This window comes from Linepithema humile, chromosome 1, assembly GCF_040581485.1.
Source record: "Linepithema humile isolate Giens D197 chromosome 1, Lhum_UNIL_v1.0, whole genome shotgun sequence".
NCBI lineage: Eukaryota > Metazoa > Arthropoda > Insecta > Hymenoptera > Formicidae > Linepithema > Linepithema humile.
This window is the reverse complement of record NC_090128.1, coordinates 40737104-40753697: the sequence shown is the minus strand read 5'-3', so window position 1 is coordinate 40753697 and position 16594 is coordinate 40737104. Positions and strand designations below refer to the sequence as shown.

At 28.6% G+C, this 16594-nt stretch overlaps 2 protein-coding genes across 2 annotated transcripts; one reads left to right on the top strand and one right to left on the bottom strand.

Annotated features, from left to right (window-relative positions):
• Positions 1–1773: 1773 nt before the first annotated feature.
• LOC105670456 (protein takeout) lies at positions 1774–3827 on the bottom strand. Its single transcript, XM_012363984.2, has 3 exons — positions 3644–3827; positions 2547–2909; positions 1774–2399 (listed from the first exon to the last, which is right to left on the bottom strand). Exons 1-3 carry the CDS (start codon positions 3699–3701, stop codon positions 2101–2103), a joined length of 720 nt encoding a protein of 239 aa, XP_012219407.1. The 5' UTR covers positions 3702–3827; the 3' UTR covers positions 1774–2100.
• Positions 3828–9713: 5886 nt separating this feature from the next.
• LOC105670453 (circadian clock-controlled protein daywake-like) lies at positions 9714–16153 on the top strand. The gene is made up of 6 exons (XM_012363982.2): positions 9714–9866; positions 13461–13501; positions 14953–15155; positions 15306–15480; positions 15653–15802; positions 15924–16153. The coding sequence occupies exons 1-6, from the start codon at positions 9841–9843 to the stop codon at positions 16073–16075; spliced, it is 747 nt and encodes a 248-aa protein (XP_012219405.1). The 5' UTR covers positions 9714–9840; the 3' UTR covers positions 16076–16153.
• Positions 16154–16594: the final 441 nt, after the last annotated feature.

Below are 16594 nucleotides of genomic sequence, written 5' to 3'. Positions count from 1 at the left end.
AAATATATTTGAAAATTTCTCTCACAATTGACCCCATTAATTAATTTCATAAATATTTCAGCAATTTTTCATTAAAAAGTAACAGTTTTCAGTTTAATTCAGTAAATTTCATAATGATAATTATTTCAAAACTCTCTCTCTCTTTTATTACTTTTTAGCAGTATATTTTAATATTCCTTATATTTCATAGTATTACACATTAAATTTTCATACGGAAAATTATGATTTATTTTGAAATATATTCAGTAATTTTTCAAAGACTTATTTTACTTTTTAATTTTTAAATTAAAAAAAAATTTATTAACACTCGATTTATATTCGAAATACATTCTGATTTTCATCAAAAGAGTCATAATATAAATATGTTCGTGATCATTACTGTTAAAGAGTGTATAAAGTGCTATTTTTTCGGCGTTTTCGGCGAAATTTATTTCCCGTTTTTCTTCTCCAATTCTTAACCGACTTTGCTGAAATTTTTTCTTTGAGTTTTTTTAATATTAAAAATTTTTTTACGTTTTTTACATTTCTGGCTTTATATACTCGGGGTAACATTAAATATCATAGAAAAAATGTCAACAAAATCGGTTAAGAATTGGAGAAGAAAAACTGGAAACGCGCGCGCGCGCGAGAGAGAATGTGTTATTTATTATTATTCAAAGAATCCTATATATAAGATACCTGTTTCTTATTTTATTATCTATTTCTTATTTAATTAATAAAAAAATTTTCCCTTGCTCCACTGTCATTAAGGGGCGGCAAATTTGATTCAGCCTAGAAGCGGCAGAAACCGAAATCCGTCTCTGCTTTCAGCAAAATATTTCCATCAGGGATATCTGATTTTCTTTGTACTAATTATCACAGATGAATATTTAATGTTACCAGTTTTCTAAAATCGCAAGGTATCCTTTGAATACACGCAATATTCGATACGGTAAATATTCACATAAGGTCAATACCCTCAAAAGTTAATGACCTTGACATATATTGTTAAGGACATATCCCCGAGTAACAATCAAATCTATGTGTCTAGTTTTTTGATAGTGAATCCTCTCCCCCCCTCTCCCCCGTAGAGAGAGGGGGCGAAACACACTGCCTTCACGCATACATTTTCTACGCGAAGCGAGATTCTACATGGGTTTGGAACTTTCCAGGTTCGCGAAGTTTTTAACTTTCAGTTGCAAACCCATGTGGAACTTCGCTTCGCGTGGAAAGTGTATGCGTGGAGGCAGTGTATTCCGCTCCCCTCCCCCCCTACGGAAGAGCTTCACCATAAAAAAAACTATACACATAGGGTCTGGATTGAATCTCGCTTTGCGTGGAAAGTTGTAAATCTATGTGGAATCTTGGAAACGATGATGTATTCAATAAATTGTTTTTGTTAATAACTTTTTAATAAACAACGAGTGACGGCTAAAACCTTGTGATTATTACTCAGGGATATGTCCTTGACAATATATATCAAGGTCATTAACTTTTGAAGGTGCTGACCTTATGCGAATATTTACCTGATTTTCTTTTTACTAATCATCACAGATGTCATGACAAAATATTTAATGTTACCGTTTTTTAATATTGCAAGGTACCCTTTGAACACACGCAATATTCGAAACTGTGAACATTAGCTTAAAGTAATACGTTTATTTGATATAAAAAAGAACAAAAAAAAAAAAAAAAAATTGACTTTTTATATTATTAATACATAAGTAATACAATTTTGTTATCAAACAGAGTTGTAAAATTTGCTTACAATTAGCTTAAATAAGAGATAAAAAATTGTTATTATAACATATTTATTTTTAAATAATTTTTTAACTATGATATCAAATATCTTAGCACATAATTTTTATAAATTTATATGTTGTCAAATTAATACAAAGATATTTTAATACTAATGCGTACAAATTTGCATTGTTATGCTAGCAATTAACAACGATTACATAATATATCTACATTCATTAACTAGCAAAAGTAAAATTTGTATTGCCTCTCACTAAAATATTGTAAAATTCAGTTTCAGTTCGTTTCTTCAATTAAAATAGAAAATATGCAAAATGACCTCGTGACAATAGACCTTAAAGTCCTAGAGTGATTTACGTTCGTTCACAGAGGAAACAGCTCTTCGTAAGTGAAATGTTTAACTATATCATTGGCCACCGAGATAATCACTTTAGAAACAGCTTCTTCTAAAGCCGGCTTGAAAGTTTTAATAATCTCTTCATTATTATTCCCTATAAAATTCTCAATAATTTCCTGTAATTGTCCTAAATTCCCAGTATTTTCATATTGATTTTCGAAATCTTTGATGTCGAGATTTAGCAATATCTTCGACAAATATATATATCTCTTGGCACCTTTGGTTATCATTTTAAAGTTCAAGTTTACGTCCGCATCTACGTTATCTGTAAAAAAAACACAGTCTGATTATTTCAGTGGAATAAACTCAGATTTCCATTTTTTTCAAATATTTAAATATAGATTTTTATAAATTTTAATTTAATTCTAGTGCAAAATCGATTATTTCATATAATGTATTGTAATTTACATACCTGTAATAATATAAACCTTTCCTTGATAAGCAATAGGCACCAGTATGCGAATATTAAAATCATATGTGGTGTTCATGTAGATACGATTAAATGAAATTTTAGTAGCGTAACGAAGAGTGTCGAGATTCATAGTAAAATTTTTTATGGTGAAATCGCAAAGTCCGCTCACTTCTGTATTTTTCACATATAATTTCACGCTATTTGATTCCGAAATAATGAGTTTGTCAAGATACAACGGATCGTTCGACGGAATATCCAATTCCGGAATTCCTTCGCAGATTTTACCCTTTAAATTATCAATGTTGTCCAATATGCATTTGTCGAGATTCGGATCTTTCCGACCGCACACGTGAATGTATGAAGCTGCAAGAAATTTATATAACTGTTATTAATTTGTAACAGACGGAATAAAATAATAAATTGGAAATAAAGTATAAATGAGCAAAATATATTTTAAAATGCGTAATATTTTTATGATACGTAATCGGTATATCAAATATTTTATGCAATGCTAAATCTTTAATAATATTGCATTATCTGTGTGATATTTTATGAATTATATAGATGATAAATAATAAAAGATTCTTAAACGCCATTTTCAATACTTTCGTTATTTAACTGTAGAGTATATTTTTTATCGTTGAAAATTGCGAACGCGAATGTATTTGTTGCACTCGTACACGCTATTATGTGTTAGTTGATCTTTTTTGCATTTTTTATAAGTTCTCTGTATTTTTTTGTCAAGAGGTGACATTTGATTAAAAGATAATTGTACTTGAACTATGTTCTCTTTTTTTCTCAATCATATTTTTTTACATTCGCGTTATATCATCTAACATGTATTTTACGTCATATTTAAATTGTCATTCCGTTATTGTATTATTATTAAAATGTTTCTAATTATATTAAAATTGCTACATTTCCTCGTAACATCCGGATGAATAATCCATATCAAAAAATGATATTTTGTCAAACGTTTCTTTCCAATCACGCGATCAGTCTCTTGCTTCAAGTAGATGTATAATAACAATTTTTTCCAAGCAATATAACAAGAAAAACGTACATATATCATGATAGAAACACAAAAATGTACTTACGTATTTCCGCCGCAACATGTGTTGTTACAATTACAAAAGCTAAGGCTATTGCAAACATTTTTCACACAACAAAAGTTTTTCTCGCGATGCAAGAACGCCTGCTAAGACTGCTATGAGAATGACTAAGAATACGATTTTAAAGACAGCGAAAGCGAATAAAGACTGACCTATTCACGATCGAATCAAGCTTATATATGTGCATACTGCACTGCATATATCAGTCAGTGGTTTATAACCGGTTTTTTTTTCTTGCACTGCGTTATAATTCACTTTGTTTAAGTTCACGGCTAAATTTATTTTTGTGACAAAATTAAAGAAATCAGTATGCATTAATTATCGTCGTGCACGACATATATTAACACATACCAGAAATAAAAAAAGAAAGCAAGAATTAGAATTAAGAAAATTTTATCAATATATTTTATCATTATAAGCAAGTTTTCTTCACGTGGAAAGACATTTCAGTACAAACTTTGGCAGAACTATTCACCATATATATATCACAAAAAAATAAATACTCTATGCCGATAAAAATTTATTTAAATTACATTATAAAAATATAAATAATGCATTTATGTTAAATCAATTTCATAACTGTATAATTTTGTAAACAAAATATTTTAGTCAAGAAATATCACGATGTCACAGCACTAAAAAATTGCGGAAATAAAATTAAAGAAATTTTATATATCTTTTTGTGATAAGAAATGCATTTGCAAATTTTGCTTGTAAAGGGTAATTTCTATTTTTTTTCTATTTTTTATTAGATTGCGTAAGAAGAGACTATGTAAATAATGAATAATCGGCAGAAGAAACATTTTCCACAGCATTTCATATTTAACAAAGCATGAGATACGCCTTTTTATAATAAATCATAATAAATAATAATAAAGAAGCAAATAAGATTTATCGAGGATATTTGCTTAAATAGCTTTTATAACGTTTATAAAAAAATGCCTAGTCAATCTTGCGATCAACCAATCCCCGTTTATATCTTTGAGCTATTATCAATTTCATCATTTACTTACAAGAAATAAAAATGCAAGATAATGTACATAATTGCAGTGAAATAATTAAAAACATTTATTATCAGTATTGAATAATACTGTATTTAATAATTTCATAATTAATTAGTTAAAGCCTAAGCATTGGAATACTAAAATTTTTATTAAATCATATTTTTGCAATTTATTGAACGTAACCTTGAAGTTCCCGTCTTGCACTCATTCCGATCGGAATCGACTTTTCACTTGTTTACAAGTTATTGAAATATCAAAGAATGTATATAATAAGGCAGCTGATGGAAAATGAAATTATTTTTAAATATTTCGAAATAAAGTAAAAGTCTTAATGACTGAACATGTCTCAATTTTTTACATATATTAAAAAAATAATTTGTACTTAATGTTTATAAATATAAACTCTATAATATTTATAAATATAAATATAAAACTCAGAAGTTAAATTAAAAATCAATTAAAATGCAATAACCTAAGCTAACCTAATAAAAAAAAACTAACAAAAAAACTATAAGAATCAAAACGAGATACTGAGATGCTAAAAATTTTTATCAGAAATTAATTCAGAGAAGCGATACGAATACAGAAACGTTTCAGTTCAATTTATGAGTCCTCTTCAGTCTGGTAGGATTCTACCCAAAAAATAACAATAATCATAAATAATGTGCGTAAATAACGTGCGACAGTTACTTTTTCTATTGAAAAAAATTTATTGTGTTATATTTAACTTTGTAATGATTAATAGAACGAGCTGAAATTATATTGTGCGAGACAATTTAGATTAATCTTGAATTTTATTAAGGACAAATAATTTTTTAAAACGAAAGGAAGCATGATTAGTTCGAATAAGTTTTAGAAACCAGTTTCAAAAAATTTCCGATTTTCTGATGTAAAAAATATCTTTTTTATATATATATATATATATATATGTATTCTATATTATGTCGAGATACTAATAAATTTATTTTAAATATATAATAACTACATTTACATGCAAAATGATTTTGACATGCAAAATAGTTAATAAAAATAAATTTTTTTCTATTTCTGTTTTTTCTATTTCTACTTTAAACTGAATTTCAGGATGCAAACTGCATAATTTTAATATGAAAATTATTCAGTAACATTGATATTTTCTAAAGAATTATTGACTAGAATTAGTAGTTGTAAAATATAATATATAATAATTAAAATAAATAGTTTATGAACAGAATAAATTATTTTATACATATTCAACAAATTTTTACCAAATAAATATTTTATTCTCACACAATGTAATTATAAACATAACATAATTTTTAAAAAATTGTGTATTTTCTCTCTGCATATTTGAAACCGCTTGATCAACTTTGAAAGTAAAACTTTATTAGCATATTAGATCTACTACTAAGAATACGAGATATAATGTAACGTTTATATTAAAGACATTAACATAAAATGCGAAAACACGACGGATGAAAACTAGAAAGAAAAATATTGCTACGTATTGTATCGGGTAAACTCAGTTACGTGTATTGCGCTAAATTTCCTGTTTCTTAATATGTTGACATGTCAATTTTAACATTGATATTTCATTTCCTTTACTAGAAAACGATATTTACCGAAATATTTTTAGTTTCTATGTACAACTTACGTAAAACATTTTATAATAGATAATAGATAATAGATATAATAGATAATAGATACAATAATACTCAAACCAAATCTACATAAGCATTACAAATGTAAATTTAATTTAAATGCAAATAATTTATGAATAATGTAATTAATAAATTGATGTAATTAACTTGAATAATAAATACATTATATAATAAAATAATTTTTATCTCAGATCTTCTTTGAGCTGAACAACATGACAAAAGTCTCGAAAAACATTATAGTTATTTATTTAAATTTTATGGTCAGCAGTCTGGAAAAAAACAATTGCTGAAAAAATTAATGAAGAAATAAAGATACAATATAAAAATCGAGAAAAATTTCAAATATCTTATAAACAGCTTTATCACGAGAATAATAATTTTATAGTATTAAAAAGTGATTTGAGTAATTCCTAACTAAAATTATAAAATGCAGTTAATAATTTTACATTCTCTTGAGTTTCCGCAAACGATTCATCAAGATACAGTACATAAAAATCTTATATAAAAAATGTTAATGTATGTATATATGTAAATGTAATTCAATATACACTTCAGCGGATAAATGCTTCGAAGTATTATGGCGACAAATATGATATTATGAATACGTCATAAATTTTCGCTTTCAGCTCATTTTCAACGTTTCAGTTTAAAAAACAATACCGCTGGAACATTTTCGATCGCACTCGACGCATTTATAACACCAACCGAATTGCACTAGTAGTGTAATGTAGCAATAATGCTGTTCGAGTTACTACTTCTTACCTGTTGGCAGTTGACTTTTTTATGCGTTTTATTTCCATCCGATAACAAGAAAGAAATAACAAATCGTTTGCCTTCAATAGATTGCCTTCAATTTGCTGCAATAACAACTACTGCATCTCGCCCGTAACGATTCTATAACGCAACTCTAACGCATCATCGGTGTATCGAATTTTTTCGCTATATTGAGACATCGACCAATGATAAAGCAAACGTGGCACCATCATAAAAGCGCATTATTCTCGTTACAAAATACATCATCGCGCCTCTTACTCGCAACTAACTTGCATAACGCACAATGTTGACTTTAAACATGTGACTTCTCTCATGCATGACCACATTGTTCGCGAGGTACACGCGCGTCAATCTTTCAAGCTAAGTATTTACGGAAAAAATATAAAACAGAAGAAGATATTAAATGGAAAAAAATGTACAAAAGCTTTCTAATTGTTGATTGCAGAAAAATAACGTATTTTTGAATCTGATTTGCCTGTATTCTAGAGTTTGCAGTCGATCGCGAACATCTTGAAAAGATGACCTTTTTTTGTTTATCAAATTTTTAGAGCGTTCCGATACTTCGATGAATCTTGAAAGAACTCTTTATTTATAATAGCTCATATAACTTTAAAGTTTGCCGACCTATGTTTATCAAGAAACGCGATCGCATTTCGCGTCAAGTCACGCGCAACAAATAACAAGGCGGATTACGTGCATATATTTGCATTCAGTACTTTAACAGTCAAAAGTATTTTAAATATTTAAAATATTTAAAATATTTTACTTTATTTTAATAAAGTACGTATATGTATAATGCAAACATCTGCTTAATTAATTCTGTACTCAGTCCAAATATACTACTGAAATAAATACAAAATACTCTCAACTAGAAAGGTCGCGTCTAAATGCACGGTTCGCCTTGCCGCTCGCTGCGCGTAGCTTTGGTGCGGAACTATGTCTTTTGATTGCCACATCGTCATAGATGCAGATTGACATGCACGTGACTTGCGTGGACTTGCGAAAAATGTGGATTCGGATTTTGTCACGGATCGTGGCTTTTTGGGCGTCGCTAGTCACCCCATTTTTCAACTAATAAGAGCGGCGAAATTACTCGCAAACCGGTGTCTACCAGTTTTTCATGGCTATGCATTAATGCATGGCAATCTTTGCGTCCTAGATTACATTCATGTAATCATTCATTAAATTATAAAAGAATATTCATTACCACGTAACGACTTTTAATCTTTTCTAATAGATATTTTCATAGAATTTTTTTCATTAAATTAATTTACTTGAAAATATTGCACTTATATAACTGTAATATTCATGTATGAAAATGTTATATATTTACTTACATTTACTTAGACATAAAGCGATATTTTTTTGTTATAAAGTTACTAACATACAACAATATAGTTACTAACTAACAACCAATTATTAAGATACATTATATTTTTATAGCTTAATTAAAGAATCAACTTAAATATAATCAGTGGCGCAACCCATGGGAAGGGGGGGGGGGTTTCGGGGGTTAAAACCCGCCCCCGAAATTTAATTAATATACCTTATTTTTTTATTAACGTAACAGCAAAAAGTCTGCAGTTAAATAAAATGCGTTCAAATATTTGTATTTTTTGTCTGTTATTAAATATAGTCACAATTTTAATAATTCAAAATTCACGCCAATATCCTTGCACACAAATAATTATGATAGCTTCTCCAGCTATACTGCTGTTCGAACGTATATAATATCTACTTTAAGATATTCATATTGTGAAAGAATTTAAATAAGTTACTTAAAAAACATCTAGCAGCCATATATGCATATATAGACAAATTTTCTGATTATTTAAGCATTCCAGTTAATCTGATTATTTAAGAAAAACCAAGAAAACTCGATATCAATTTATAATTATGCTACTATAAAAATAAATTGTATTTTTTATCAAACAATGTAACATTTTTATATTTTTTAGTGTACAATATAAAATTATTCTGACTTTTGGTCATATTGTTTTATTTGGTGTGTGTGAATTTTGTTTCGAGTAAAATGCGAACGTAAAATGTATACCACCAGAGAAGTACTCCGTGCACATTAGAAATATAATCTTGAAATTAAAAAGATAATAAAAATTTTACGTGAAATAAATTATACATATCAAAATTTATAATACAAGGACGTATTCCATGTGACATGAATCTTAAATGAATACTATATACGATGTGACAACTAGAATTGATACATCTGTTGATCATTCAAAGTACCGTGAAGCCACATTAATAATTAATAAGCTGGGTATTCTCTTTTTTTTTTCTCGCAGCACCCTTTTTGCATTTGTTTTGAACGATTAATGACAGAGAAAAGAACTTTTTGTATTGATTTATCTAAATCTTATGATTTATCTAACTCTTATTTTGAAATAAGCTTTACGGTGCTGCAACTTTAACGAGGAGTTGCGAAATATTAACACCCGATCGGAAACACCGGTTTTGCTTCGAATTGCGAGCGAATTGCGCCCGTCTTGCCGGTTTCCTTCCAGAATCGAGAAACGTGTTCTTCAACGTCCGAGGTTGGTCCGATGGTCAATAAGTGGCACGAGGCAATCAACTAGCTGAAATGCATGGCATTTTACCCCTCTCCTTCTCACTGTTTAAAACAGCATAGCTCTTAAGCCGCGAATATCTTATTATATTCGGCGGTCAAACAGTGGCGTTAAGTGCTAGCAATCGTTAGTAAGCTTCGGGATTAACTTCGGGATTGTCCACGACTGAACCGGCGACTATGTACGCTGTCATTATTCGCGCCTGGTAAATCCATTGTGACTTATATATTTAATTAAGCATCTTAATTATCCGATTGTTGACGTCTAATTAATATAATTTAAAATTTTTATATTATAATGATATATATTATAATAATTTTTAATTTTTATTATCGGCGAAAGCTATGAGAGAATTGGTGAAATCATACAGCGATCAGTGAATGACGAACTTGTGAAATACAGAACAGCATAAAAGTTTCTTTTTTTTCATTTATTCAAGATCATGTTAACAATTAAAAATATATTGATAAAAAACTGAGTGCCTTGCGAGTTTATATTAATAGAATTAGGATTGATTGAAATAATAAAATCAAACAACAAAAGACTCAAAGTTGTCTGATAGACTACTGCTGTTTTGCATTTCATAACTATAATTTTTGCAATTGAGAATTCAGTGACCGCAACATAAATTGACTAAGAGTGAAATGAAATGAACGTTTATATGTATTATTTTTCATAGCAATACGTGTAGTAAATTATACACATATATAATTATATGTAATAATATGTATATATGCAGTTATGTGACGCAACAATCGGATAAAAATTTCTCTGATACAAGAAACAATATTAGATAAATAATTAAACAAAGATAACAAATATATGTATCTTGCTTCAGAAAATATTATTATATTTCTTCAAAGAGTCTAATAAAAGATTTTAACACATTGTTGACCTATTATGTGCAAAAACTGATCGCGCTATCACCGGCTGTTTTCATCGAATAATTATTTTTATAATGGAATTAAAACATGAATAGTCATAGCCGGTCTAGAATGTTGACGTGTTTTTAGAAATTTCCATTGGCGTAACTAGAAAATTTTTCTAGGGGGCGGAAAAGCATGGCCGCTTCTATAAATTTTAAATTCCTATTGTGAAGTCTTTTACTGTCGGCCATTTAATGATAGGGTAATAATTCTAAATCAAATAAATATTTTAAAATACTTCTAACTTTCTTACGTCAGAGCTTTGTGCTGCGTACCAAAATTATTTTTATTTTTAATCCATTTGTGATATAGTAACTTTTTCTTAGTTTAATTATTCATAATTATAACATACGCAGAATTTTAACCTCGTGAGGTTAAATCGCTTTCAAAATGTTGCGCAAAAAACTACTACGTCTTTTAATTTAAATTTATTACTACGTGCTGTATTTTATTTGAATTAATTACTATTTCTGCGAAATTTCTGGGAGAAGTGGGGAGGGGGGGGGAGGCAGTCAACTTCTGGAAAGAAGATGGTCCTCTAGAATCTCCCCTAGTAATGCCTATGGAAGCTCCAAAAATATACTCTTGTAGAACAAACATTCGATAAATATATATATATATGCAAAAGGAGAAAACATATATATATACAAATAATTAAGTAACAAGTTACAAATTAATTATTTTACAATTAATAATTTTTTAGGAATGTGCTAAAAATGATTAATTTTAACAACTACATTTTTTACACCGATTGTGTCACTTTTCTTTCAAATAAGCGCTATGTCATTGTAATTATCAGTTTATTTTTGCACAATGTATTTTTTGCAGGAATAGCCTATTAGTTTGATCATGACGACATTCTTAATGTTGTCCTTTATGCTAAACAGTCCTTAATCCATTCGTGATATAGTAACTTTTTCTTAGTTTAATTATTCATAATTATAACATACGCAGAATTTTAACCTCGTGAGGTTAAATCGCTTTTAAAATGTTGCGCAAAAAACTACTACGTCTTTTAATTTAAATTTATTACTACGTGCTGTATTATAATAGTATGTAAAGAATTATTTATTATTATTTATTATTTATTTATTTTTAAAAAGAAATCTTTTTGAAGATTTTATATTGATCAAATTGCATAAAATTGAATTTATTATTAAAGAGTACGAAATTTAAAGTACATTGTTCTCATATATCGAGAAACTTAATGTACATATAGGAATTATTGGAAAGAAAGGAAGAGAGAAAAAATATCTGTCTAATAAATTTATTATTTTGAGGTAATATAATATAAGTACTGTTACATCAATACGTTTACGTTAAATTAATACATTTACGTTTAACATGAATAGATTAATATGTTATTCATGTTAACATGTATAATATATTGAAATGTTTTTAACATGATATATGCCTTATATCATTACTGCGTTTAATTAAATGTTAAATATCTTGAATAGATCGTATTCTAAAAAACATAAAATATGACTTGCTTTTTATTGTGTTCGTAGCTGAGATAAAAATTGCATTTTTTACACACTTTGTTGTGACGATTATAATAGTTACGACGAGTACAAAGTCAGTCATAAAAAAAAATTTAAATACGCTTAAATACGTCTTTGTTATTCAGATTCCATAATTAGATAGATATCGTCAGAAGATATTTATCGTGCAAAATATGCCTCACTTCTAAACTGGTGTCACTACATTTCTTTAATAAATGCTTATACTATATATTTAATATTTATTTTTATAATTTTTTTTTTTTTTCAATAATTTAAAATTAAAATTGCTTAAATTGCATCTAAGAAAATTATATTTTGTAGCTGATTTTTCCGTTTCGAATCCCTTGCGTAATTTTTGAGGCTTCCTAGAAATCGTTAGGTTAAAATGACGCAATAGGCGCATTGAGACAGAAATATCTTAATGTATAAAACGTGGAATGAAGTAATATGTCGTAGCTGCGTTTTTGTAAGATCCAATTGACGTCTGTAACGTTGTATTATCATTTTATCACGCAACTTGATATAAAATTAATTATGCATTCTTCTTCTACAATATCTATTTTTCTAATTTTTTTTCGTTTTTTACAAACATTTTCCTATCTTAAAAAACAGATATGTAGCCGCGTCACGTAAAAATCAGAGAATAATACGTACGAAGGATAAATATAATTGCTAACTCAACTTGTTTTATTCAAAGTCGAGAATAATGTAGAACAAATAATTTTTAACTCTTGTCATATGATTAATATTACAAAATAGTTTGCGAATGTCAAACATCTTTTGGAGTTCTCAGAATCCAAAATGCTGCTCGTAAGGACGAGATGTAAAGTGGAGAATTTGAACAGTCTTCGATCAACGAAATTGATAGTGTGAAACGTCCGAAGTCCAGCGAAATCCTTTGCTAACTCAAAAGATACACTTTGCTTGTAAACTCCAACTTTCCGTGTAACTAATCGTTGAGACTTAGCGTCAACCTAAAATCTATTAAATCAAGCATCGAAGACTTCAAAATGTCTTCAAGAATCCCATCAAAGTTTAAATATAAAATATATGTAGATATATAAAAGATTTTATCACGTATCAAGGTTTGTTACGTATATAAAATATATATAGAGATATATAAAAGATTTTATCAAAAATTTTTACGTAATATCTGAGCAGTGTCTATTATTGTGATTAAAAATAGCATTGTACATGCGTATAATGCGGAATGATAAATAGAAATAATACTGGTACTTATTAAAAGACATGCCGTAAACAGCAATCATTCCATTTTAAGAAACAATAGTAATTGGTTCTATAAAAATTTTATTAGCTTATTAATATTAATGATTGAATTCATTGTCAATTAATGATCTTTTATTTTAGTTTTGCCTGCATGCTATTTACCGTAGCCTTGGCCACAATACGTGAGTAATATTAGAATTATTAAAATATTACTTAATTATTTATAGATTATTTATAGGTAAAATGTGTGTCATGTTAATATATTACCGATTTAACAAATTGGTGTATAATTTAAGATATGTCTGAGAACTGAACGAACAATATATCTGCTAATTTCATCTCATTTGTATTCTATACTTGGATAAATATTTATTTATAAATCGATTATCTGGAAATAATGGCATTCTTTCTACACATCGTAAACTACCTCGAAAATAACTACCTCAATAAATAATAATGATTGCATAGCAATAACTGGATGGTTGGAAAAACGTTATATGTCACATTTTATACATTTTGAAGAAAACTAAAAATACTACGCACATTCATATTTAAGAAAGTTCATATTCAGTACCTTACTTTACATACAATCTTTTTCCACGTGTGTATTACTTAACCGCTAACCAGCTGCATCTCAGATGTCAATATTGCAACATTCAACGTTCTATGAAAAATGAAAGTAAACTTTAAACTGTGAAACATTGTAATAATTTGAGCAAAATAAATGTGTCCCAGACTTACCGTATCACCCGTTAATGGCAGATTCCTGAGGTCATTTGGAGACGAAAATCTTAATACCAATAGGAAAGGCTTAAAGTTTACCAATCAGCTTGTCAGAATTTCGCGCGCTCAGAGACATTGCATCTCGAAAGGACCCTTGCACAACACTTTATGTAGCAGATCATACTTCGTACCGATAGTATTGATTTTCTCTCATGACATGAGAAACGTCATTTGTCAATGGCACGACTGCTTTGACAGTTCGACGCGCATCGCGTTTTAATACAATTTAGAAATTATTATCGTTAGTAAATTCGTTAGTATTGCGAACAATGTAAATAAAGTGAATAAAGTGAATAAGAGCTGAGTGAAGTGAATAAAACGTATTGAATAAAGTGTTGTGCAAGAGTCCTTTAGAGATGCGATGTCCCTGAGCGCGCGAAATTCTGACAAGCTAATTGATAAACTTTAAGCCTTTCCCATTCAAATACCATAGTAGTCTCGACATTTTGATATTAAGATTTTCGTCTCCAAATGACCTCAGGAATCTGCTATTAACGGGTGATACGGTAAGTCTGGGAAAAAAATTTGTTAGGAAAAAAACATTGAATATGATTATACGAAAGCGATGCATTTGTTGAACTCTTATTTTGCTCAAAATATTACAACGTTTCAGCTTGAAGTTTTCATTTTTCGTGGAAGAATGTTGAATGTTGCAATACTGGCATTTATATACATATCAAGAGACACGGTAGTGTCTCGCGCCAAGTTCACGCGCAACGCAAGACCGAACGTGTATCTTTATAATATTACGCACACTCACACACACATTATTCATTGTGACATTCAAAAATTCTTGAGACTTTAAATTTAAAAGAGAATTTACAGATTAATGTTTTTACGTTTCTTGCAGCACCGTACATAAAAGTATGCAGTCGAAACGATCCAAACATAAATATGTGTGTAGCTAATTCGATTGAGCAACTACGACCGAAATTGACTACAGGAATTCCTGAATTAGATGTTCCAACAATCGAACCGTTTATACTGAAGCGTATACAACTATTAAAGGGTCCCAAAAATGCGAAGCTTGACTTCCTAATTTCGAACTTACAAGTTGGTATAGTATATCGAAGCTTGCATTAACACTTAACATTTTATACTAGGTTTGCTTATGTAGAGTAGAGTATAAAATATATGTACATAGTTGAAAAGATAACGAAAAGATTATATAAAATTTTTTTCAATTAAAAATTGTGCAAATAGGTGTATGGGCCTTCCACATTCAAGATTCGAGACTTAAAGGTAGATTTAAAAGATAATATAATCATTACTTTTAAAGTCAACTTCCCCAAGCTTGAGTTTCGTGGAAAATATCGAATAGATACGCAAATTCTGTTAATCAGATTGTTTGGAGAAGGAAATGTCACTGGAAATTTCCGTAAGTCTTGCATGTTTATAAAAAATTTGTCGTCTAACTTCTTGTTAAAACATAAATAAAACATGTGCGCGCGCGTATGTGCGCGTGTGGTAAAAAATTAATTAAAATAAAATTTAAATTAAATTTTAAGTAAAATATTTTATCTCTGAATAATCTGCTATATATTTTACAGTTGGCTACGACAGCAACTGCTTTTTGAAGGCTAACAAAGTTTTAAAGAATAACAATACCCACATAAACTTTGAGAAAATGAAATTTAACATTAGGGTAGGCAAAGCCCATTTTAATCTTGGCAATCTGTTTAACGGCGATGAAGTTCTCGGTATGTTTAAATTTTTATTTGTTTTTCTAATACGTTTTTGTTTTAAGAAATTTGCAGTAAATATAATCGCGCCTCAATCGTCATGCATCATACTGCAATTGTTATTTTTCTTTCGAATCAGGAGCAGCTGGCAACGAGGTTGTGAATGCTAATAGTCATTTGTTGGTGGAAGAGCTAACACCTGAACTCGAAAATTCTTTATCGGATCTCCTGACGAACATCGCCAACAAGATCACCGAAAAATTCACATACGATGAACTGTTTCCCCTTTAATAATTTACCTCTCAAACTTATTGAGATCGATACATTTCGATTTTTGTTAGTCAAATTTTTAAACAGCGAGAATCATCATCTTTTCATGTATGTTAATTAAGATTTTTATTTTTTTAATAATATTTTATAATATATAAATATTATATATATATATATATATATATATATATATATATATATATATATATATTTATAATATATAACTAGCTGTATATAATGCAGTTTGCGCTTAATTGCTTTTTATTAACACATTGATTGACAAGCTCGATTTACAATAAAAAAAATCTCTCTTTATGAATTTTTCTTATTTTTTGTATACTAACTTTCTCTTAAAAAATTATTCATCATATACTAACTTTTTTTATCTGCATCTTTAGTTTTCGCATTATCGTAGTCCAATTATCGTACTTTAATTAATAGTGATTACATCGATAAAATTCTTGTATTTTAATTATCAAACGCCGAGATAATTTACTAATTTAGATCATTATATGCTAAATTTATATAGCGTGACTACAC

What these genes read in the sequence shown, in the direction of transcription:
- LOC105670453 (XM_012363982.2), top strand. Translation starts at nt 9,841, where the DNA reads ATGTACGCTGTCATTATTCGCGCCTG. An exon ending in TCCTAATTTCGAACTTACAA is followed by an intron (nt 15,156 to 15,305) that starts GTTGGTATAGTA and finishes TTGTGCAAATAG; the next exon opens with GTGTATGGGCCTTCCACATT. An exon ending in AAATGTCACTGGAAATTTCC is followed by an intron (nt 15,481 to 15,652) that starts GTAAGTCTTGCA and finishes TATATTTTACAG; the next exon opens with TTGGCTACGACAGCAACTGC.
- LOC105670456 (XM_012363984.2), bottom strand. Translation starts at nt 3,701, where the DNA reads ATGTTTGCAATAGCCTTAGCTTTTGTAATTGTAACAACACATGTTGCG. An exon ending in ACATGTTGCGGCGGAAATAC is followed by an intron (nt 2,910 to 3,643) that starts GTAAGTACATTT and finishes AATTTCTTGCAG; the next exon opens with CTTCATACATTCACGTGTGC. An exon ending in AAAGGTTTATATTATTACAG is followed by an intron (nt 2,400 to 2,546) that starts GTATGTAAATTA and finishes TTTTTTTTACAG; the next exon opens with ATAACGTAGATGCGGACGTA.